At 35.7% G+C, this 25080-nt stretch overlaps 1 protein-coding gene across 2 annotated transcripts in view; it reads right to left on the reverse strand.

Moving 5' to 3' along the window:
• The window catches only part of DPP4 (dipeptidyl peptidase 4), a 150763-nt gene that overhangs the window by 26579 nt on the left and 99104 nt on the right, over positions 1 to 25080 (reverse strand). For both annotated transcript variants that reach the window (XM_007494267.3, XM_007494268.3), the window contains exons 12-20: positions 14942 to 15077; positions 13372 to 13416; positions 8545 to 8652; positions 8237 to 8304; positions 7417 to 7470; positions 6599 to 6714; positions 3550 to 3597; positions 3225 to 3323; positions 57 to 126 (exon numbers count right to left, since the gene is read on the reverse strand). In XM_007494267.3, the coding sequence (XP_007494329.2) occupies positions 57 to 126; positions 3225 to 3323; positions 3550 to 3597; positions 6599 to 6714; positions 7417 to 7470; positions 8237 to 8304; positions 8545 to 8652; positions 13372 to 13416; positions 14942 to 15077 (744 nt within the window). The remainder of the gene's footprint in view (positions 1 to 56; positions 127 to 3224; positions 3324 to 3549; positions 3598 to 6598; positions 6715 to 7416; positions 7471 to 8236; positions 8305 to 8544; positions 8653 to 13371; positions 13417 to 14941; positions 15078 to 25080) is intronic.

Here is a 25080-nt window from a genome sequence, read left to right on the forward strand (position 1 = left end):
AAGTAATGAATTAACACCCAAGTACTTTCTAATTCTCTTGATTCTTAAATACTTACACATCAATTAGGAGAGGGTATTTCTTGGATTTATCAAAATGTGGAGGCAAAATCATCTGGTACCAAAACTCTAAATGGGGGGAAAAAAGTGAATGAGTTCTGAAAAGTTATGAAAAAAACAACAACAGTATATGTTACATGTGTATATACAAATATGTATGTAAGTATATAATAAGTCACAACCAAAGCCTGAAGACAAGATATAATAGAATAGAGACAGAAAGTTAATCTTTGTTACAGTTTTTTTAAAGATCTAAAATACACTGTAAAATTTAAGTAGGTTGAAAATATTTAAATAACATAGGTTCTATTGTATAATAGAATATACTATCTTATAATATTAAAGTGCCTCAGAATTTCTGATGCTATATTTTTATGACTTCATTCTTTGGCATCCAAGCCTTGATATCTATTTTGTTTATGACTTCTGTTCCGAGTTTTTCTCCAAAATGTTTTCCTTTCCCTCGAAATTTCTTGAAGCTGTTTTGGATCTTCAGTTGGCCACATCTTGATTTTAAAATTCAGATTTAATAACATTTTGATAATTATGTTGTCATCCTAGCATTGTGGACACAAGTGGAGAACAGAACACTAGAGAAGGAGCAATATATTATTTATTTGCTGTATCATCTTGGTTTGGGGTTTTTAATATTTTTGCCCCGAAATAAATTAATTTCCTTTACTCTGAAATTCAAAAGGGTGTTAGTTTAGACTGGGGTGTTTTTAAAGTACTTAGGGAAAAGACAAAATGTATCTGGTAAAGTATCATAAGATTATTTCTAACTAAAATAGTTTTAAACCAATTTTCTTTATGTCTTCTACTTCTTGTTTTACTTTTCTGGTAGTTATTTCAGTATGAAAGAGGAAGGACTGGTTTCTTTATGTACGAAGATAGACTCTCTCTGCTTCATACCTTACAGTGTGCTGGCACAGAAAGCTAAATTCTATTTTTTGTGTCTCTGAACTAAATGTGACGCTGAAGCGAATACCAAAAATTCAAGTTTCCATCACATATATATACCACTGGACCATCATATGGAGAACCATTCATTCAAAATGGCTGATTATGGAGGTTTGTTAGTGATTCATACCATTTGAACTTTGATTTTCTTCAATCAGTGCCAGGTGACTAAACTTAGCACTTCAATTTTTATAAGCATGTCATCTTCCCTAGTTTTCACTCTCCTTTGGGGGTGGGGAGAATGTAAGTTATTCCATGAGTAGATTTTTTGATATAACTTCTAGAGATCTTTTAACATCTCTTTCTGTGCTTTGGCTTACTTTGAAAGCAAGTTTCTTGAAAAGCCTTTAGAAAAACTGTTACCCAAACTTCCAGGATGCTTTAAAAGGAAAAAATACAAAAAGGAAAAAACGAAAACCCTGAGGCAGCTGAAAGGAAAAATCTCAACTTCTATTTTTCTATTTATTAAGATTTTGATGCCCTGTTTGTTTCCCCCCAAAAAACTTGAGAGATGACATATAAAATTAAAAATATGCAATGAAGCAATTAAAAATGAAAAACAGAACAAAATAACTTAAAAAGGGTAACCAATTTTACTAGGCATCTGAGATGAGCCAATTACTGTCGTCATTAACTGCTTAGAAGGATGGTGTCTTTAGACCTAAGTTGCTGGAGATTTCTCACCATATCTTATTTGTTTGGTGATAAGAAATGAAGATCATCAGAGATTTATTGATGGCTAAGGCCACTGACAATTAAGAATTTGTATGGATACTAAGACCACAGCCTGGAGAGCTATGACTACTGATTCCACAATGAATCAAGTGAGATCATCGGCCATGAAAATAAGTGTTTCTTCAATATGAATCCAACTGTTTCATGACATAGTTGTTCAGAAAATAGTTGATTATTATAGACAATGGGGACCACAGGTAGGAAACTTTCATCAAGGAGAATGTAGCTAGTCCTCCTCTTGATTCCATCTGAGATTATAATGGTTAGTGTTTCTACATCCCAAAGAAAAATTTCCATTCTGGTGGCTGCATTGAAAGTAAGGTTCTATAGTGTTCAAGATGAGAACAGTTTAATTACTAAGAACAGTAATCAGCTAACCAATATTTAAAAGAATAGGGTATATAATAGGAGAGAATATTTTGAAAATCACAACTCAAGTAAACAGCATGTCTCCCTGAAGAACCCTAAGATATTACAAATGTCTGACTGTCATTGATACACAAGGGCTCAGACCAGAGCCTTTTATGTTCAATATTCAAAATCAGTTTTAGAAAAAGATGAAGAAATTCATTCTCTCTCTTCTAATGAATGAGAATTTATTAAGCCCTTTGTATCTTCAAGAAGCAGTGCAAAGGCTTCTTCTAAGATTAATTCTAAATGTAATTAACTGAATGATCAACTAAAATAATTCCAGGGTTGGCTGGTTTCCTTTTAATGACTTGGGTTATATCCATATCCAGTTACAGAAAGTATATCCCTGTAACATTGGCTGTTTGTTATATAGAGGCAGAAGGAGTTAATGCTTTGTTACTCCCAGTATGGAGTAATGTTTAAAATGACCCCAGAGAGCATTTCCTTTAAAAGGTATTAATTATCATATTCATCTTCCACAACCAGGCACTTTGCATCTGCCCTGTCCCTGCTCTCTTCTTTAGCTGTCATTTCCACATCTGAAATTCTAGGACTCCATAGATCACACCTCCCTTCCCTGAGTCAAGTTAATCTATTATTCTTTGGAACTCCCACACTGGGACCAGAGAACCTTGGAAAACTCATCTCAGCCTCTATATTTACCAGGTCTGTGCCCAACTCCCATTCAGCCAGCCACTCTAGCCATTCAGCCATGGGCATGCCACTCCCGTTCATCCCCATCTCCATTCTCCACCTCTTGCTCAGAGGCCAATAATCAAATCAACTCTCCTATTTCTTCTACTGCACTCCAAAACTCCTCTAAAAGCTTTCCTTTACGGAGGGCAGGAATTGGACAAAGTTCACTCCATCTGCTTAGTTTCAACTCCCAGGAACAAGATGGCCCCGTCCTGAGAACCTCCTGATGTCTTTTCTCCCAATCCCTTTTCTCATTTCTATCCCAACGGCAAGCCCTGGCACATAGTAGGCATTTAATAAATGTTTACTAAATTACTTCATAAATGCTAACTGAGAAATGAATAGCATACATAGAGTTAACTTACTTGTATTATTCATCATAAGGAAGTTAATTTCTTTTGTGGGCATCTGGACTTCCTTCAACATATTATTCAATTCTGTGTTGTTTTCCTGCTCTTTAAGAACTAAGCAAGGAATATAAAATGGTCATCCCTTTTTCAATCCAAATCAATTTTAACATGCAACATATTTAATGACACATACACATTACATGCATACCTGATTGTAAGCATTTTCTAGGGGTTCATTGTTAAGGATCTTAAAATTAAAGGGAATAATTCTGATGGGATTATAATCACATTCACTACTGATACACATACACACCATCAAGGGTGAGAGATCATAAGATACCTGTAAAATCGCTAGTTCTGTGTAGAGTGTAAAGAGGAAGGCCAGGGCCTGTTAACATAACAAAAGAAAAAACCAGTTTAGATAAATGAGTTAAGTGGGAGATTTGGAGAGGGCAGAAGAAGAGAAGATTGCATCTGTTGTGTTTTAAAGACACTGCCAAATGTCTAACCCTTCCTGTGTGACCCTGGGCAAGTCACTTAACCCCCATTGCCTAGCCCTTCCCACTCTTCTGCCTTGGAACCAAGACACAGTACAGATTCTAATATGGAAGGTAAGGGTTAAAAAAATGTCCTTCAACTTTCCCCGAATGATTTATAATTTTTTTATTCTTTTTTATCCCCACAAAACCCATCTAATAAGGAAGAGGGACAATAATATGGAATAGTAGATAAGTCACTTGAACAATGCAGGCATCAATTTTATTATTAGCAAAATAGACAAGATGACTCTAAAGGCCTGTCTATAGGCAACTAGGTGGCCAAGTGGATAGTGGGTCAGATCTGGAGTCAGGAAGATTCCTCTTTTTAAGTTCAAATCTGCCTTCAGACACTTAGCAGATGTGTGACTGGCAAATTACTTAGCCCTGTTTGCCTCAGTTCTTCATCTATAAAATGAGTTGAAGAAGGAAATGGCAACTGTTCTTTGCCAAGAAAATCCCAAATAGGGTCGAAAGAGTTGGATGCAATTGAAATGACTGGTCTATCCAGCTCTGACATTCTTTGGGGTACCAACATTCTCTGTCGTCCACCTTTGAGTACTCGCCATCTGGAGGATTTTTCTCTGTCTCGATGACAACAGAAATGTGTTTTCAGTTAGCCAGCCTCACCATTTTTCCTAATCCTTCTGAAGACCACTGCTATAGGATGGCTGGTACTGATGAACCTCTGAGAATGATAACTTAAAAATAATTTTCCAAAATTTTTTTTAACTTATAACATTTCACTGAAAGAAAAAAAAGATAAGAGCTACAGGATCACAGATTTAGAGCCAAAAGGGACCTGAAAGACCACTGAGTCTGACCCTCCCGTTTTACAGAGGAGGAAACTGAGGGCCAGAGAGGTCATTAAGTGATGCTCACTGTCACATAGCTAATAAGTGCCCAACACAAGATCTGAACCCGTGTCTTCTTATCCCCAAGTCCTGCACTCCATTCGCCATGCTGTATAAACACTAGAGGCACATTCGACTGATGACAGATGGACAGACAGAGGGACCAACTGATCTATGTAGACAGACAGAAGAGAACCAGTCTATGATTTCATTGGTTTAGGGAACACCCAGGGAGGAATCTCGCTATCCTGAGGCAGACAGGCACAAAGTCTTAGAGAATTCAGTAGTTACCTTCTCCAGGAGAACTCCAGAGATAAGCCCTGGACTTGGCTCTCCCCCATTCTGAAGCTGCCTACCCCATCCACTTCACCTTATTATCCCTCATATACATACACAGGCAAACATTTAATCCTTTATAGATTTATATATCCATATTTTCATTCATTACCATAACAATAGCTCTCATTTACATAGTGGATACTCTAAGCCTGACATGGTGCTAAAAGCTTTACCAATATGAAATCATTTGATCCTCACAACAATCCTGGGAGGTGGTTGCTATTATTATCCTCATTTTACAGATGAGGAAACTAAGGCAAACAGAACTTAAGTGACCTGCTCAGGGTCATTATTTATATGTATAAATTCATGTCTCCACTAATAAATCTGAGCTCCTTAAAGTCAGCTCGTTATTGGCTCTCTCTCACCTACACTTGGTGTAGTTCCTAATACAGAGAAAGCACTGAATAAATGCCACTACACACACCATAAAGAACAGACAGAGAAAAGGGGGCTGTGGGAGATTGTTGCAGTTCATATGGGAATGCATGGCTGCTTTTTGACTTTGATTTTTCACTCTAAGCTAAGGAAATATACAGCCTGAAAAATAGCTCATCTCAATTCTACTCCGGCGGCTGCATTCTCTTGAGCATGCTGATTCCTTCAGTTACTATTTATGTGATATTAAAAGCCCGTTAACTATTATTTAACAAATTGTCCAAAACCACTTTTCATAAAAAAATGAAAAAAGTGACTAGTTTGGAGATCTTTATTTAATGCCAATTGTAGATATTTTATTTTTTTATTATGAACTTAATGAGAACAAGGAAACTGTATAAAAAACTGTAATTGTTTCTCTGACAGTATACGATTACTTCAATGACTGTATAAGAAACATGCAGTCTTTTTAACCTATTTCTTTTAACAAGGTAGCAATAAAATGTCTTCATTTGCAAATGAGACAGAATCTTTATTTCTTTAAGAAACATGAATTTCATATGAAGTTGGTTAGTGTACTCAAAAGAATACCTAGGTCCAAATAAAACCTGTGCCCCTGTCGGAAAGGGAAATTTACTGTGTCCATGGCCCAATGTTAACTGTGTCAAGCAGACTGACTTCTCAAAGAGGATCCTAAGAACAGTAATGCAAGACCCCACTGGGTGAACAACTACTTACCATGAGACAGAGCAAGGATTATGAGTAAATCATTATTACCATTATCAATGAAATGAATTTTTTAAGGTCCCACCTGGAAACCACCCGATGAAAATTAATTAGATCTCAACTTTACAAACTAAAGTACTTACAAATTAAAATGCACTAGTTCCGGAAGAAAAGGAAAAAAACAAATTAAACAGACTCTATTATCCTTGCCTATAAGTACATAGTTTGACAATTTTAAAAATGGCATGTGAACAAGTTTGTTTTGTTTTGTTTACTCTCAGGAATTAAGAGTTAAAAGGACCCTTAAAAAAATTTAAGTCTTTCCTTCTCATTTTATAGACTATAAAACTGAGGTCTGGAGGGGTTACATGCTAGTCCCAGTTCACAAAGGTAGTAAACATCATGACTAAGATTTGAATTCAGTCTCTGACAACAAATTACACTACAATCTATTGGTCTATCTTGGTTATCAAATAAGTAAATGAAAGGAGGATTCTCAGGTAGAACTGCTACAATTTAAAAACTACATTACACATTCAAGATAGTTCAAACTCACCTGAACATTTTAGTTGATAATACTTTGCCTTGTGGCTAAATGATACTGAAACATACTGACACCTTTCTGAATCAAATTCACAGGTAATGCATTTCTTTGTTCCATTATGACCAACTCTGTAAAAATTAAACAGCCAATTGTAAATGCATGGATTAACGAATAAACAGAGAGAAGTGAAGGATCCTATTTGTCAGTTAAAAGTATACTAGTGTTTGTTCTAAAGTAAGTCAATCACATTCAGCTATTTTCTGAAAAGAAACTTTTTTTAAATCAGGTATCCCTAAGGCTATTTTGTAAAAATAAAACAAAATTTATTTTTTAAATGACCTAATCCTGGTCTATGACATCCTGTATTTCACATGAACATGAAGAGCACAACATATATTGAGAAAAATACCCTCCTCTGTAAGGAAAGGGATAGTAGGGGATAGTAGGTTATACAGGAAATCTCAAACCACTCCTGTATCTTTGCCAAGAAAACTCCAAATGGGGTCATATACATGACTGAAAAATGACTAAACTAGATTTTACAGTGATGGCATGGAACCATGTGTATGTTTACTTAACTGCACTTTATTTCAAGGGAGACTGTGGTCAAGAAAAGAGAGAGAGAACTCAGTTATTGGGAAGTAACAATGATGTGTAAAATAAAGAGAAGTGCCAACATTTTTTCAAGCGCTCAATAAAAGAAGAGTGGCATTAACAACGGACAACTACAATTTAGTAAATACTAAGCTGAGTAAGAAGAAAAAACAAACAAAAAAAATAGTTGAAACTAAAAATACTACACTTAAAAAACTTGCTGGAACTCTTCTTACCTATAAAGGTTTCTTCCTCCTGGCATATCCTTGTGTTCATTACTGATGTAGTATCTGAAAATAAAATGGTTACTCTTTTTCAAGCGACTCAGAATATGGTATACATAAATGGTCACACCAAGTGGCTTTTTCAAACATTCTATGACAATATATATGAATCCCCTGTTCTCTGTTACATTCAGCTAAAGGTACAACAATCGTAGCACTGAATAGGTGAGAGGCAAGGGGTGGAATTGGAAGATGGCACAATATCAAATCTCTTAACATATATGAAAATCATTTAAGGTACCATATGTTAAAAGAAAAAAGTACTGAATTCATTCCAAATGGGCTACCACTTATTGGTAGGAGATTCTGCCTGCTTCTAAGCAAAAACTATATTAATATCATAGGTTTAGAGATGGAAAGGTTCTTATTGGCCACCTAAAAGTTGTCAGGCAGCTAGGTAGGGGCAGTAGACAGAAAAATAGATCTGGAATCCTTCTGAATTTAAATCTTTCCTTGGCTACTTACTAGCTGGACAAGAGGTATTATTAACATCTCTGTACTTTAGCTTTCTCATCTATTAAATGAAAGAGTTGACCGTGATGGTGTCCAAAGTCCCTTCTAACTCTACATTTTTGATGTTATGACCTTCCTTTTACCCATATAAAACGAAGTCAATCTATGGTCACAAAGAGGGTAAATGACAGAAGGAGGATTTGAACCTAAGTCCTTGACTGCAAATCAAATAGAATACTTATTCTATTATAGCACTTCCTTAATCCTCATTATTATGCCATTAAATGAGCAAAACTTGCATTATTAATGGAATACTTACAGATAATCATCAGTGAGAGCTTCTATCTGAATTACTTCCCATTTTCCTTCTGTAACAAATTTTTTTTGCTTAAGGAAAATTTAAAAAAAAACATTAGTTAGAGGGTGTATACTAATTAAAGTTGAGAATTTGATCAATTATATGAACAATTCAAGTAACTATATCCTATGTCCCTTCTGAAAAAAAAAAGATCTAATTTGTAAGTATTCATCAAATATGATCATGCAATTGTCTGTTTCCATTTTGCCTAAGATCGTATTTTGGCCCTAAGAAATACAAATCAGAAATGATTGGTAAAGAATACTCACTTTCGTGTTAATATCAAAATGACAAATGTGTTTATAGCCATGGTCATCGCTGACAATCTTGTAATAGCTATGATTATCTGCTGCAAAGTAAGGTTCTGAAGGCCTAAACTAAAAAAAATAAGAACAAAAAAAAAGCACAATAAAATCACAAGTTTAAGGAATGAGAAACCCTTGGCCTAATCACTTCATCTCAGTTTGTTTGGCAGGAAAACAAGAGTACCAAATGACATGATCTAAAAGGTCCTTTTCAGCTCAAAATCTGTGATCCTCTTAGTCTAAGTCCTCCTCAATACCTATTTAATAAATGCCACAGTATTTACTAAAAATGACACTCACAGTTATGCCAAAGAAAAATCCAAAGACTATTTTTCTCTTCCCGAGGGATAATTTTGTGACTGCTGACCTTAAGTAGACAAAGACACGTTCTCTTTTCTTTTTCAATAAGGGCTGCCCGTTGTCACAATGGTGTGTCTTACAAATGCAGCTAGAACACTCTTGCCTATTCCTCTAATTAAAGAAGGTAGAATCTTCAGGTTGGTAATGTTTGGTGTTGGAGTCTTTTGGCAGAATGAAAAGGAAGAGAGGAGACTGAGCGGACAGTTTTCCTATCATTCTAAGCACTGTTTTCTTAATGAACAAGCAAAATGTGAATTCTTCGATCTTGCTTTGGATCAGATACAGTGAGGCATAGGGTGCTGTGCATTGCAAATTCAAAATTTTAAAATATATACATTCTTACGTCTGCCATTTTCACATTAAGGTCTTTTCGTTTTCTAACTATATTTAATAATAGAAACCACAGTTCTATAGAAGGAAAATTCCCATATTTCGACAACAAAAACTGGGAAGTAGAATAGCACATTAATTAAATTGAAGCAGGCCTCCCATCAAGCTAGGAAAGAAAATGTCATCTTTAAGACTTTGATTTCCATAAAGCATTTGACAGCAGGTAGGAGATGACCCACTTTTTAAATTGATGATTTATTTCATCTTTGATGTTTCATCTTGCAATTCTCCCGGTTTGAGGGAAAGAAGAAAACTGCTTTCCTCTTCTATCGAGTGATTCAAAGTGAATTCATTTCTGGAGCAAGCTGGAATGTGCAGTACACTCGGTGTTCTCATTATGGAACTCTGAAACACATTCCCCTCTCTAGACCTGTGTTCACAGCCTTATCTTTTTAATACATTTCCCTGTTTCCCCTGGATGGAGTTGTGCCTAGTAGAAATGTGTGAAAAGTGGCATCTGTCTGGTTAAATACAGAGAGGAAAAAACATATTTTTTTCAAGGAGTCGTGAGGAAGTGTAGCATGTCTCTTGCCATGGAGGAAACCACTTTTCATGTTGGCAAACCTCTCCCCTCTGTCCAATCAGTGCCTGGAGGAATTTTAAATGCTGTAGGTTTTGCAGAGGCCAATTCCCCCAAGAAAACGAGTCAGGATTCCCCCAAATTAGGAGTGGCATCACCCCTCTGAATAAAGAAATGTGAATCCATCCAGATAATTTTTTTTCTTAAAACTAACACAAGTAAATGATTACCAAAAAAAAAAATCACATGAAGTCATTTTTTCACCATGTAAAACAGTATGGTGGTTCTTTCTTTCTATCCGTAGCTCTCACAATGCAATTCCTTTGCAAGAACTCGTCTAATGCAGTGAGAATGAGCTAAATGAGGTGGGGGGAAATCTAGCCTGTTCGTAGGTTATTTCTAAGGGTTTAGTAAAATGTGAAACCAAATGATCATTATTTCTTTCAAAGGTACATTCTGGTGTGTACCAGCAGGTGGTGAGGTGGGGTAGACATGATACTAGATTATGTAGGACAGAATCAGACTTCCTTGGACATTTGACCTTTAGTGCTAATTGTGGATGGATGAATGCTTTGTCATTGAAACATTTAAATTAAAATAAGTTGCATACTCCCTTTAACTGAGAATTCCCTGCTCTGCCTATATGGCTGCTTGCCTACATTCTGTATTTTAAAATTGCTAATAAATGCTAATGGTCAAGACAGAGAAATCTAGACTGAAGGAAAACACACTAAAGTTGATCTTTACTTGACTGAATAACTATACCTAAAGAATAGTGGATCAATTTTGATTTGTAGAAGTTTCCTGGAGCAAGCACAGTAGGAATATATCCTTAAGGATCATTCTTATCAGTGATATAGATAAAAACACAGATGGCATGTTTATCAGAAGTGACACTGACACAAGCTGGGAAGGAAATTTGAATAACTGAACCGTGGTCTGAAAAGTTCTTAATAGGCTAAATCATAGGGATAAATAAAAATGCCTACATTTGTGGTTTTTTTTTTAAATGAACAACTGTAAAAACATATGATGTGGGAGGCATGAATGAACAATGGTGGAAAAGATCTTAGATTTTAGTAAATATCAAGGTCAATAAATCAACAGTGTTATGTGAAAAGTCAAAACAAAAACAAAACAAAACAAACTCCAATTCTTAGGCTGTGTTTATAGGAGCAAAGTATCCAGGATGATGGAAACAACAATCCTGGTCTACTCTGTCCTGTTCTGGTCACTTAGAATATTGCAGTTAGTTGGGCTATCACAATTTCTAAAAAGTATTGACATAATAGGACTTATCAAAATAAAAAATTACTCTAATGGGAGGAGACTGTAAGACCATGAGAACTGTAAGATATGTTACATGATTTGATAATAGATTGGAAATGGGGGGAAAGAGTGAAAAGTTGAGAATGGCATTTAGCTTTCAAACTTGGGTGAATAGGAGGAGATCCTTTAATTCTATGATTTTTTTTTGTCTGAAATGTCTTATTTGGTAACCCTTCCAATGATCTTTTTTGTTTTTCATTTCCTCCCAGTATATTCCCTCTTCCTTTTTGAAACTTAATATATTAAATACTACCAAAAAAATTCATCTATGTTGCCAATGCCTTCATAAGTCAGAAATGAGATGTTCACATGAGCAACAAATATAGGGGAATTCTTATCTCCTTTTTCCTCCAATTCAATTCCTTGGATTATATGAAACCTTCTTTTCCCACGAAGGCTTCAGCAATTTCTCTCTAATCTTCATTTTCTCTAAGGGAGGAGTTGGCATACTCCTTCCTCACTAATGCTACTTCCTCCACTGCTCTTAAAGGCTACAACAGCCTTTTTTTCTGAGATTCATTTCCCATTCTCCCAATCCTTATCACTGATATTTACTGATCCTTTCCTCAACTATCTTTTTTACTTTGGCACCTACCTTATAGTTTTACTCTCATCACACCTTCTCATAACATTATCCTGAGATATCCCAACAGTCATGTTGCTAAATCTTCTACTATCTGTTCTTTGAAACCATCTCCTACAATCTTCTCTCTACTCCTTTCAGTTATTAACTACAGTGGTCATACATTAGAAATCACTCAAAACTGCTCAACTCCAACATACAAATCTATGAAAATCTAGACCAGAGACTTTCAAAAAATCTGAAAATCTACACCTGAACACAGTATTCTCTCTCTACCTCTTCCATCTCCCTAGCTCTTTAAACCTGAAGTCTGGCCCCTAGATTCCTATTCTCTCAAACTATCAACCTCGTTCCATTCCCACTTCCCTCCCTTCCTACCCATTCTCAATTCTTAACCCAAATATGTCAGTAATGCTCTCCCTTCCCACTCACGAATCCCTTGACCTCTTTACATGCCAACATTCACACCATATTAATCCTTAACTCTGCTTAACTTCTAACAACCTCTTCTTCAGTGTCTAATATGAATTCTTAATCACCAAGATTCAGACCTTAGACCCTTTCCTCTCTTTCACCTCTGCTTCATGTCAACTACCAAAATCTTCTTCTTTTTCCAAAGGCATCCCATTACAATAATTTTTATTTAGATCATCTCTTCTCCCATCTAGTTACTGTAATAGCTTCCAAATGGTTCTTCTTGCCATAGGTGTATACCTTTTCCTATCCATTACATCATTGTCCAAGTAATCTTTCTAATACACCATTTTATTAAAAACTCTTGGGGGTAGCTGGGTGGCTCAGTGGATTGAGAGCCAAACTGAGAGAGTTCAAATCTGTCCACAGACACTTTTTATCTGTGTGACTCTGAGGAAGTCACTTAACCTCCACTGCCTGGTCCTTACTGCTCTTCTGCCTTGGAATCAATATACAGTATTAACTCTAAGACAAAGTTGAGTTTAAAAAAAATAAAAACCTGTAGTTGTTCCTTATCACCTATCAAATAAAATACAAGTATACATTTCTCATGTTAAAGATCACAATCTAGCACTAAAATGCCTTTCAAGCTTTCTCAGCTTATCCTTTTTTACATACTCCATGTTCCAGATAAAGAGTACTATGCTCTACCTCTTTTCTCATCCTATCCTTTCCTATCTCTATGCATTACTCATCCTGTCTTCTATTCCCATCTCTATCTGTTGAAGTTCTTCCTTACTTCAAAAGTCCAATTGAAATGTTACTTCAGTAAGCCTTCCCATATTGAATTCCCATCATGCTAGAAGTTATCTCTTTCTAGTAAAACTTCTCATGATACCTTACTCAGGCCTCTTCTCTGAACTTGTCTATTGTCTCTTATAATTAAAATCATCTGGATATGTATCTTTCTTCCTCTCTCCCATCCTCTGCTCTTAGACTTTAACTATATATATATATATATATATATATATATATATATATATATATATATATATATAGTCTTTATATCCCCAACACCTAGAAAACATCTTACACATAGCAAACATTTATCAAATATCTCTTTAAGTTGAAAGGTTCTGTGTTCAAATACTGAAAGGCAAAATTATTAATAACTCCATAAATTTTAAGTACTTACTCTTCCAACCCAACCAGAAGAACTTGTTTCAATCTTTTGTAGATCCTAAGGAGAAAAACACAAAATGACATTCTGAAGACTTCTTAAAAAAAAAGAAATGATGCATGTTATTGTATTGTAATATCCAATTATTTCTTTGAAATTAACAAGAATTAAAGTGCAAGGAAAAAAAAGAAACTAACCACTAACACATTGTTTAGGTCAAAAACTGCTCAGTATTATCTAAAGACCAAGAGGTGGACAAACTCCTCCAAGAACCAAATTCAAATAGAGTGCCTGTTGAGCTAAGAATGTTTTTTTTTTTACATTCTTAAGTAATTTGAAACTGTATTTAAACCTGTAAAGAAATATTCTTAACCCCTTGGTAGTGCAAAAACAGGGTAAAGGGGCATAAATTTCCAGCCTTTGATCTTGACCAATTATATCTAAATTTTCTGTGATAAGGAATTAGTCTACTCATTACTGGAAGACTCTCCATCCCCCAGAGTAGTGGTAAAAAAAGGGAGGAATAGTAAGAAATCCATATGTGATCATGGAGGTATTTGCTGTGAATTCTTGCCAATGGGAAATGTGAAGAGGAGTACATGAGCAAACTTTAACCATATTCACATCCCCACAGCCTAGTGAAAACACAAGCACGGCAGAATATAATCATATTCCCTCACATTTCTTCCATCAACACTGTCCATGGTCCATTGGAAGAGCAAACATAGATGATCAATCAATTTGGCCTTAAACAATATCTTTGAGAATCATCTGACCCAATTAAATGGATAGAATTACTACTGTAGAATTTTATAGGATTAAAACTAAATCATCCCAGATAAATATCTACTGTAGAGCCTAAGACTTGCCAGTTTTATTAACTTCTTAATGACCTTACTTAAAAATATTTCAAGCAGGTTATTAATCTCAGATCCCTTGAACTTTTATCTGAATGGGTAATTAATCTTCTTGTTCAGTCACTTTAGTCAGCACTTTAGTGCTCTTCTTCATGACCCCATTTAGAGTTTTCTTGACAAAAATACTGGAAAAGTTTACCATTTCCTTCTCTAACTCATTTTACAAATGAGGAAACTGAGGCAAACAGCATTGAGCTACTTGCTCAGAGTCACATAGCTATAAAGTGCCTGATTTGAATTTAGGAAGAATAGTTTTCCTGACTCTGGGCCTGTTGGTGTATCCACTGCACCACCTAGCTGCCCCTGGTTAATCTTCATTTCATATATTTTTCTATGTGATATGCTATCTTCCATTTAAAGTTATGGATTGCCTTTGTTTATGACTTTGTTTCTGTAGTTTATTGGATCCTTCCTTTATAAAATGTGCTAATCACCTCTCCCAACTATGGTTATCATGAATTAAAGTAATAAAATTAATAAATAAGAAAAATTTGAAACACTATGAAGTTTCAGATGATAAAAAAATTAAGTCACTGCCCTATCAAATAGTTTTGTTTTTTAAAAATACGCCTTCAAAGCTGTTTGCTGATATCTGCATTCCTAATATACTCTCTCCATTTAACATGTCTTTCCAATTTCACATTAAAGAAATTTCTCCACTCTCTTACCACCGGACAATCCCATTTTCCCGAATCCTTCTGGAAATCACAAAAATCCATGACCGAATAATTCTGAATCCTTCTGAGCCACTGAAGAGAAATCCTTTCCCCATTCACCCATGTCACATCACACAAATAGTGATCACTGGAGAAAATGAAAGATAAAGTTTAGTTCTTCATGCATATTTAGGGCATCAAACTCTACTTGGTACTGATCTGAAAGTAATGAAGCTTACTGTGAAATGAGATTTTATTTGCTTGTCAAAATCACTTATTCCCATAAAATGCACCTTTTCCCAAAGCTTAAACTGTACTTAATTTTGAAAAATGATAGAAAGCTCTGAAAACCAAACTAATATCTTAGGGGGAAAAGTAGCAACTAACATAACTAGAAAGTCTGGGGACTCTTAGCTACAACTTTGCCTTTCTTGGCAATAGGCTTTGAAGTAAAGGATGACATTTTCCATTTCTTCCCTGCTGTCCTAATATTGTAGGTGTGGATTAGATATAGAGGTTGCAGTCTTTATAGCCAATTTAAAATATTTTTCTGTGTACATTCTCCAGACCAGTGATACTTGCAAATGACATTTATTCAACTCAGTTTCCAAATGGAAAAAAAGCAAAATAAAAAAATCTGTAAATGCTGAGAAACAAAAGGCATAAAAATGTGTTTCAAGTCAGAAATTTAGAAATCTCTAATCACCCTCTCCCACTGCACACACACACACACTCTCTCTCTCTCTCTCTCTCTCTCTCTCTCTCTCTCTCTCTCTCTCTCTCTCATACTTTTAAAAATTAGCCCACAATAAAATAGAGATTTTTTTTCAACAAGCTAAAGAAAATGTATTAAATCAGTAGAGTTTATTTCTTAGGAACAGTGACTAGACCTACGATTTTATCTGTATAGAGAAGACAGTCATAGATGGTTGCCTAAAGCATTGAAAGGTAAAGTAGCATGTGCAGCCAGGATCTGGTGGAAGCAACACTTAAACCACAGCCAGAAGTCAGCCTTCCTAGCTTTGAGGTGGACTCTCTATTAACTATGGCAGGGCTATCAAATTCACACAGAATCAACTTTATATAAGGATCACTGAAGGCTGCATATTGACTTCCTTTTTGTGATGTAATATTACCTATGTTTTATTGTATTATTATTAATTTTTTAGAAAACTTGCCAATTACATTTTAAACTGAGTGAGATCATACTTAGCAGTGTTATGGGCCTTATATTTGACACTTTTGAACTAGCACGCACTTCCTCATTTATGTAATTTATTATCTATGTGACCCAAATTGGGTACAATTGCCAGATATAAAGAAGTTTCTCTAAAACACTGAATTATATAATTCTTCAGTTTAAACATCCTTAATAGTACCCTACTGAGGGAAATATAAAGTCCTGAATTCTCTGGGTTTAATTTAATACCTTCTACAATTTAGCTCCTAGTCTATACTACCCTCTCCCATCAGTCATACTTTCCATTTTTTTTTCAGGAATAATACGGTTCAAGCCAAGAAGTTTTCCTATTGAACTCCTAATAAACTAAGTTGACTCTTACCTCTGTACATATAACTAAGTTCTCCACCCCTCACTTGGAAAAATAATAAGGCTTAGTGGATGAAAATCCTCAGTCAAGAAAACCTAAATGCAAAAAATTATTCTCAATGGGATGCCTTTATTCCATCGATCCAAATCCTACTCTGCCCATCCTGTCTCGCTCCAGTCATGCCATCACCTAGCAAAACTCTATTTATCCATTATGTTCCAAGTTAAATGTCACCATCTTCATCATAGTGCTTTTCCTGATCACCACAGTTGGAACTTATTCTTTTCTTTTTCATGCTTAAAAATTCAATATCCACAAATATTTATCAAATAATTACTACAATATGTATAATGTACTGTGCTAGATAATGAGAATGGTACAGAGATAAATAAGACATAGTCTATCTACTCTCAAGGAGTTCTTAATCTAAGAGGAAAAAAAGAAAGGTGAACAAAGAGAATACCAAGTGGAATATAATAAATGCATGGGAAAGATACAAAAAATGTAATGAGGGATCTGAGATAGGAAATAACTCTTCAAGCTAACAACTGTGGAAGAAGCTGCATGGAATGTGAAATGAGCACTGGTTCTGGAGCATGAGTTCCTGTTTTCAAATCTCACATATCACTGCTTACAATCTATGTTATCTTAAGGTAAGTCTTTTGACTTAATAGATGGGCTCTGAAGTCCCTTCTAACATCAGATCTTTAAGCTGATACCTAAGCTAGAAAATATTTCTGCAGATGGAGAGTTGACATTTACATAGTGCTTTATGACTCACAAAGTAAGTCACATTCATTTTTTTTTATTTGAGATGGGCTTATCTTGTACTGCCAATATAGCACTAAAACATACTGCCTTGTATTGTAGGAATTTGTGCCCAGATCAGATTTCTTATCTGCTAAATCAAGTAAGATTTCTTAATCTTTCTTTTCCTTGATCCCTGTGTGGCTTTAAACAACACCAAGCAGCCTCTGGCCAAGCATAGCTGTCCCCCTCAAGCCTCTTCGTCCCTGACCCTCTTTTCTTGGGTTTGAATTGCCATTACTATAAAGATGACTCTTAGATATATAAATTCAATAGTAACTTCTTTCCTGGAATGTAGATTCCAGGATATATGATCAATTATCTGACTATGCCCCGGGCAGATCTCAAATTCAACAAGTCCATTATCTACCCCTCTAAACTGTCTCCTCTTCCAAACTTCCTCTTTCTGCTAAGTAAACCACCATCCTTCCAAATCATCCAGGTTCACAAAGCTGAAGATATCTTTGACTTGTCTTTCTCCCTTACCTTATATATTCAATCAACTAAAAAGGTTTGTCAGTTCTACCACTATAATCTTTCCTGTCCATTTCCTCTTTTAAATAGCCACCAATGAGGTTTAGGTGCTCATTATATCTCAAAACCAACTATGTGAATAGATTGTTAATTTTGTTAATTGACTTCTTTGTTTTCATTCTCCTCCTTCTCTAGCATATCCTCCACAAAACTGTGAAAACCATCTTCCTCGGGCATCTTTCTTTTTTTAAAAAATCATCAGTGTTTCTCATTGCCTCTAGGATAAAACATCAACTCCTCAGCCTAGCATTTGAATACCTCCATAATCTGGCCTTAAAAATTCCCTCACTAGATATACTCTATTATTCCCCTTGCTCTCTACACTCTACCTTTCAGGCAAACTGGCCCACTTCTTGCTCCCTCCTCCCATCTTTGTTTTTGAACAAGCTGTCCTCTATGTCTAGAATATACTCTTTCTTCACTTCTACTGTTTAGAAACTGCAGTTTCATTCACAGATTAGATCAAGTACCACCTCTTATGTGGCCTTCTTCTAATCTTCCCCACCTCCCCTTGGTTGTTAGTTCTCTCTTTTTTCCACAAACTGTCTAGCAATTACTTACCTATGTCCATCTGTGTCCTCCCAGAGATTGTACTCTCCTTGAGGGCATGGACTCTGATTATTGTCTTTCTTTCCCCAATGTGTAGCAGATCCTCTTGTACATCATAGGGCCTTGTAAGCTCTCTATTGAATCAAATCTCTAGTGGTTTATAATCATTTTGAGAAAAAGTACTGTCTTAGATATTTTGTCTCATACAAAATCTAGCGCAATGCTTTGCATATACATTCCTCCTGAATAAATTTTAATGGGAAAAAGCAGCAAACTATAATCAACTATTATAAAACTAAAGCCCAAAGTAACTAATCTTCTACAGCATAGATAAATCCTATGTGGACAAAGTGTCCATCCATCCATCCATCCATCCGTCTATTCATCCATCCATCCATCCATCCATCTTTATCCCAAAGCACAAGGAAGTATAGGGAAATGAATTATGAGGAAATGTTTTTAACTAGCACATTATGTCAATTTTTACCACTAAAATCCTGCTGTTCTCAGGTTCTCAGTAGTTCTTCCAGTGAAGGTCAAGCTCAGGAAAGTCTTGGAAAATACAAACTTGGCAACAGCAGATCCTGCATTTTTGCCCCAAAACTATTCTCTCTGTGTCTGCAGAGACCCACCACTATGAAGATGACCACAAGGTAATGAATTTTTTTGACCCTAGGCTTTGATGACACTGGTTCAATAAATTGTAATCTTCCAAGAACATTTGTAATTAAGCTTTTTTTAAGCCTTTACCTTCTATCTTAGTGTTTGGTTTCAAGGCAGAAGTATGGTAAAGTGTTAGGCAATGGAGATTAAGTGACTTGCCCAGGGCCACCCACCTACAAAGTATCTGGGATCACATTTGAACCCAAGATCTCCTGTCTTTAGACCTGGCTCTAAATCCACTGACTCACCTACCTGCCCCCTAGAATTAATTATTAAAGAAATGTGCCATCTAAATAAAAGATTGCTTTGTTTAGCAAGACTCGTGTCTTGTGGTCAAAAACTGATATTAAAAAATTAATATTTCCCCCACTAAAATGCAAATAAATGAGTTTGAAAGTCAAATAGTTCTATCAAGTACCCCAGAAGTCTTTCAAATCGATACATATTCTTAGTTGAGTTCAATGAATTTCTGGCTTTCTACTTTCTTTGTTGTTCTCTAGAATAATGAGTAAGTTCTGCCCATACAGATAATGATAACAATGTGTTAATGATAACAATAACTTTTGTATCTGCTTAAAAATACACTTATCATCAGTTAAGTTTCCCTTCACATTTAACATAAAAGGAAGCAGAATGTATGTATGTAATTTATCCCTGAACCAAGAAAGATCTTAAGGTACCACTGGAGATAATAAAGATGAAAAAAGGTTCAATTGTGTACAATACTAAAACGCTTCAAATGAATTCTAGGAACAAAGATAGCCAACAAATGGAGCTCTAATAAACAGGCCCTAACTTATACCAGCTTTCATGCTGTAAAAAAAAAAAAGACTGAAATAAATTAAAGCATAAATGTGCCCCATATAGGGAAAAACTTGACCTGTCAGAGCCTAGAATATCTTAAAAAAATACTAAAGACTGTGGCTGAAAATGATCCCTTTAACTGTAGACTCTGAACAAGCAAATAACTAGTCTCTTTTTGTGAGATAGATAAACTTAGTTCAACTCAATAAATATGTATTAAGCATCTGTCATTTGCAAGACACCTTGCTGGATGAGATTATTCAAAGTCACTAAATGCTACAGTCTCTGTCCTCAACAGGCTTATGTTTTATCAGAGAGAGAAGTATAGAGCATATACAGAGATAAATATATAACAGCAAGTTAAGAGTGGAAGAAGAGGAAAGAGACAAAGTACTCTGGGAAAAGCTAAGGAGACACCAAGGAAAAATATTCTAAATTGACCAATTAAATAATATTTTTAAAAAAAAAGTCAAGGAGAGTCGACTCTATGGGAGAATGAGGAGAACTCAGAGAGAGTAGGACCACATCACACCAGGGAATGCTTCTCAGGGAATGCGGTACCCAAGCTGAGCCTTGAAGAAAGAGAAGAAATCTGAAAGACAGAGTATTGAGAAAGTAACTTCCAAGCACTAGAAATTATCTTGGGAACCACTATTCCTTTTCAATCCCTAACAAATGAGTTAGCTTTGCTGCTATTATGATACAAGCTTGTCCTTCAGATGTCTAACCTGACTTTCTATAAGTCACATTTAATGCACAAAGGAAGCGTCTATTTATTTCTTTGTTAAACTGAATCTTTCATAAGTCAAATAGCCATTCCTCCCATATAACTATCACATTAAGTATTTTTATCAATTTCCTAAATTATCTTTTATGCAATTTTGATTTTTGCATCCTAGGTTTTCCTAAAACGAGGTAGAGCTCTCCTTTAGAGAGAAGTAAGACCCAAACAAGCAACTGCAAATTATGAGCTTACTAATCCAGCAAGTCATCACTGGAAATTGTGGGGCACTGTGAGTCTCTGAATTACAATGCCCTCCATTTTCTCTGATCTTTTGGTCCCAGTTCCACCATGTGACTTGAAAGCCTGAACCTATCACGTAATCTGTAGAATTATGGCATTAGACTAAATAATTCCCATGATATCTTTCAAGGTCAGAAGTATTTGCAGATGGGAATGGGAGTGTGATATTTGAGATAGAGCTCTGGACTTGGTAAAAATAACTAAGTTTGAATAATGCCTCAGACACTTACTGGCTGTATAAATAGGAATAAGCCACTTTACCTCTTGAAATATTAATTTCTTCATCTTTAAAAAGGAAACAAGAATATTTGTATTATCTATATCAAAGGGAAGAACCATAGTCTGAACACTTTAAATTGATACACAAACATGAGTTAACTGTATTAGTTAAAATAATAAAGAACCAATAACTACTAGTAGTCTTTGATCCTTACATAATAGACAGGAAGGAATTTGCCTGGGGCTTCTGCCACCCTCTCTTCCATCCTTTGCCTAGAAATTCTAATACTTGACTGAAGTTAGGTGAGTCAGATGTGTCACTGGACATTTCAATTGTCATCTTTAGTCTATATGTCATAGGTGGTTAGTCACCATCCTACACAAAGGAACTTACTGCTCACAACATCCCTGCTCAAAACACTGAAGATCTTTTTCCAAGTTGATATTAAATCATTATTGCCTAATCATTGGCCTGCCCATTCAAACAGTTCTGAGTCATCTGATTACACTACCGTCTAGTCCACAACTCTCCAAAAAGTTGACTTCAAGACATTCTGTTGTTACTGTTCAACCATTTCAGCACTATCTTGCCTACACAACCCCATATGGAGCTTTCTAGGCAGATATTTGGCTGGTTTGCCATTTCCTTCCAGTTCATTTTACAAAGGAGGAACTGAGGTAAACAAGGGTCTTGTCCAGGGTCACACAGCTAGTAAGAGTATGAGTCTGCACATGAAGTCAGGGATATGCATCTTCCTGACTCAAGGCTATCCACTGAACCACCTAGCTGCCTGTAAAATATTACATTGAGACATTAATATAGTGCATGCTTTTGAAGTTTTCACTGGGAACTATCACTTAATAATAATACTGATTCTCAGGTGCTGAAGGAGTTAGCAATGTCATTGCTGAACAACTCCAGTGACCTTTTAAAGACTATGGAGAATGAATGAGTTATCACAGAGTTAGAGGACCCATATCTGGCTGTTCAAGAAAAGGAAGAGAAGGAAGTATCTATATGCCACTAAGTTCGATTTTGATTCCCTGGCAAGGACTAGGGCAGATCATTAAGGAAAAAGTTAGGAAACATCAAAAAAAGAAGTGATGGTCCCTAAGAGCCAACTAAGAGGAATTCTTATGAAAAAGTTGTGGAATAGATGACAATAAAAGAAGAATGGCCAGACCAAAGGGTAGGATGTAGTGGATCAATAATATATTGGAAGGAGCAGCTGGGTGGCTCATTGGATTGAGAGTCAGGCCCAGAGACAGGAGATCCTGGGTTCAAATATGGCCTCAGACACTTCCTAGCTGTGTTACTCTGGGGAATTCACTTAACCCCCATTGCCTAGCCCTTTGGAACCATTACACAGTATTGAGTCTAAGATGGAAGGTAAGGGTTTGAAAAAAAAAAAAAAATAATAATAATAATATATTGGAAAGCTACCTCTAGCATTTTTCATTTGAAAACTTTGCCAATGATTTAGATAAAATTGATTACCAAAGTTGCTGAAAACTTACAACTGGGAAAAAAGAATTGCCCATGTAAATTAAGTATTTATTAAGAACGTATAGGAGGTATGGGACATGCTAAAACCTGGAGATAAAAAGACAAAAAGTGAAACAGTACCGGACAAGTTTATATTATAATGGAGAAGATTAAATACACACACGGCAACTAGGTGGCACAGCAGATAAGAGTGCTAGGTCTGAAGTCAGGAAGATTCATCTTACTGAGTTCAATCTGGGTTCAAGACACTTTTTTACCTTTGTGACCCTGGGCAAGTCACTTAACTCTACCTGAATCAATTTCTTCATCTGTAAAATGAGCTAGAGAAGGAAATGGCAAATAATTCGGCATCTTTACCAAGAAAACCCCAAATGGGATCACAAAGAGTTGGATACAAATGAAATGACTGAACAACAACAACAAAATACACACACACACACACACACACACAGAGAGAGAGAGAGAGAGAGAGAGAGAGAGAGAGAGAGAGAGAGAGAGAGAGAGAGAGAGAGAGAGAGAGAGAGAGATACAACCAGGGAATTCAGAAAAGGCTTCATGTAGAAGTTGCCACTTAAAAGCATTTTTAAAGAGAACCAGGGATTCCAAGAGGCTAAGGTAAGGATGGTGTACAATTTTAATACAAAAGTAAAGAGGTAGAAAATGAAGTTATATACATGCAGACCAACTACAAGGAGTAATAATGTAAGAAAATCAGAAGTAGAAGAAAGGGACAGGTTATGAAAGCTTTAAATGAAAATAGAAGATTGCCTATTTCATACCAGACACAAGAGTCTCTGAGGTTGGGGGAGGTAGGAGGCACAGAGCAGAGGTGACATCAGATAGGAGCATTAGGAAGATTATTTTGGCATGGATACTATGGAAAAGGAGTTGAAGAGGAGAGAGAGGGAGAAGAACTAGAAACAATGAGGAAAGTTGTAAGAGGAAAATTTAGTCTTGATAGAAGGAAAAACTTCCAAATAATAATAGCTTCAGAAAAGAGGAATAGTTAAGTGTCAAAAATGGGTTCCCCTTCACAGTAGATTTTCATAAAAAGGCTGAATGTTATTTGCTGGATATGTTCTAAAGAGGATTTGTTTTCATTTGTATAGACTCCTTAGAGGCCAAAGTCCCTTCTAACTCTGAACTTCTTTTTGATTATTGGATGTTTCTAATTTGCCTGTTTAGAAGCGATATAAATTAGGTACAAAGAAAAATAAAATAACGAATCTACTCCACTCTATTTAAGTTTTAGAATAGGTAGTGATTCTTGAATACTACATATCATTTGGTGTTTTATTTCAAACAGGGGTTCAAGAGTTCCTGCTTGAGAAGGCAACGTTGGGGAAAAAAACTAAGGTTAAACATGTTTAATACTTATTTCACTTCTATTAAGTTATATTGCTCAAGAAGCCAGAAGGAGGCAAGACATTGTGAGACACATCTGTAATTCCTGTTCCTGGGAAGGTTACGGATGGTAAACTAATTGAGCTTGGGATTTCTGAGTTGCCAGAAGCTATCCCAATTGGGTATCTATCTGAGTTAAATTCTGTACCTAACAGAGCAGGTCAAAGCTCTTGTGTTAATAATTAGTGGGACCAAGTCTACTGGAGGTGTCTGCACTTCCAGCATGGGCAAAACAGGGAATTCTAGGAGGGGGAAAGAGCAAAAGAAGTAAGAAACTGGAGATAACTAATCATGACACTGGAATGGTTCAGTTAGAGAGAAAGCTAATGTAATGCAATTTTTTTTTCTGAAATATTTCAGAGGAATTTGCTGGGTAACATATTAAAAAGTGCTTAACTGATGTGTTTTACTGACTGGCAAGTGTTCCTTGAATTAAGTTAGCACTACTCCTTCTTTTAATGCTGCCCAGAAAATAAAGCATCTCATAGTACCAAAATATAGCTGGATAGTTTTGGAAACATGGCATCCTCACTTGATGTTAGCACAATCAAGTGATGTGCTTGGAATAATTTTTCATAAGAATGTGTTTGTTTCCATGACATTTTCCATTAAAAAATTTCTTTTTGGAATATGTCTGACAAGAAAATGATAGATTAGCATCTAGTAAAAATTAGGCTCCTAATAAATGTTTCTTAAATTGTCCTAATGCAAGAGAATCCTGACCACTGGTTCAATATAAAGGAAATTAAATAAAAAAGACAATTTGATGCTCATTAGTAGAAGAAAAAACAAAAACAAAAATGCAAGCCCAATTTTGCTTGTTTACTATACTCAGCAAACACACTGGTTTACTTAAAAAAAAAAAAGTCCTCAACTCAATGCACTATTTTTTTTTTAAACCCATCCCTTCTATCTATCAGTTCCAAGGCAGAAGAGTGGTAAGGGCTAGGAAAGGTCACACAGCTAGGAAATGTCTTCAGGTCACATTTGAACCCAGGACCTCTTCAGGCCTGGCTCTCAATACACTGAGCCAGCTAGCTGCCTCTGAACACAATATTAATAAATAATCACAATATTCATAAATAATCAC

This window comes from Monodelphis domestica, chromosome 4 (genome assembly GCF_027887165.1).
Source record: "Monodelphis domestica isolate mMonDom1 chromosome 4, mMonDom1.pri, whole genome shotgun sequence".
NCBI classification, from domain to species: Eukaryota; Metazoa; Chordata; class Mammalia; order Didelphimorphia; family Didelphidae; genus Monodelphis; species Monodelphis domestica.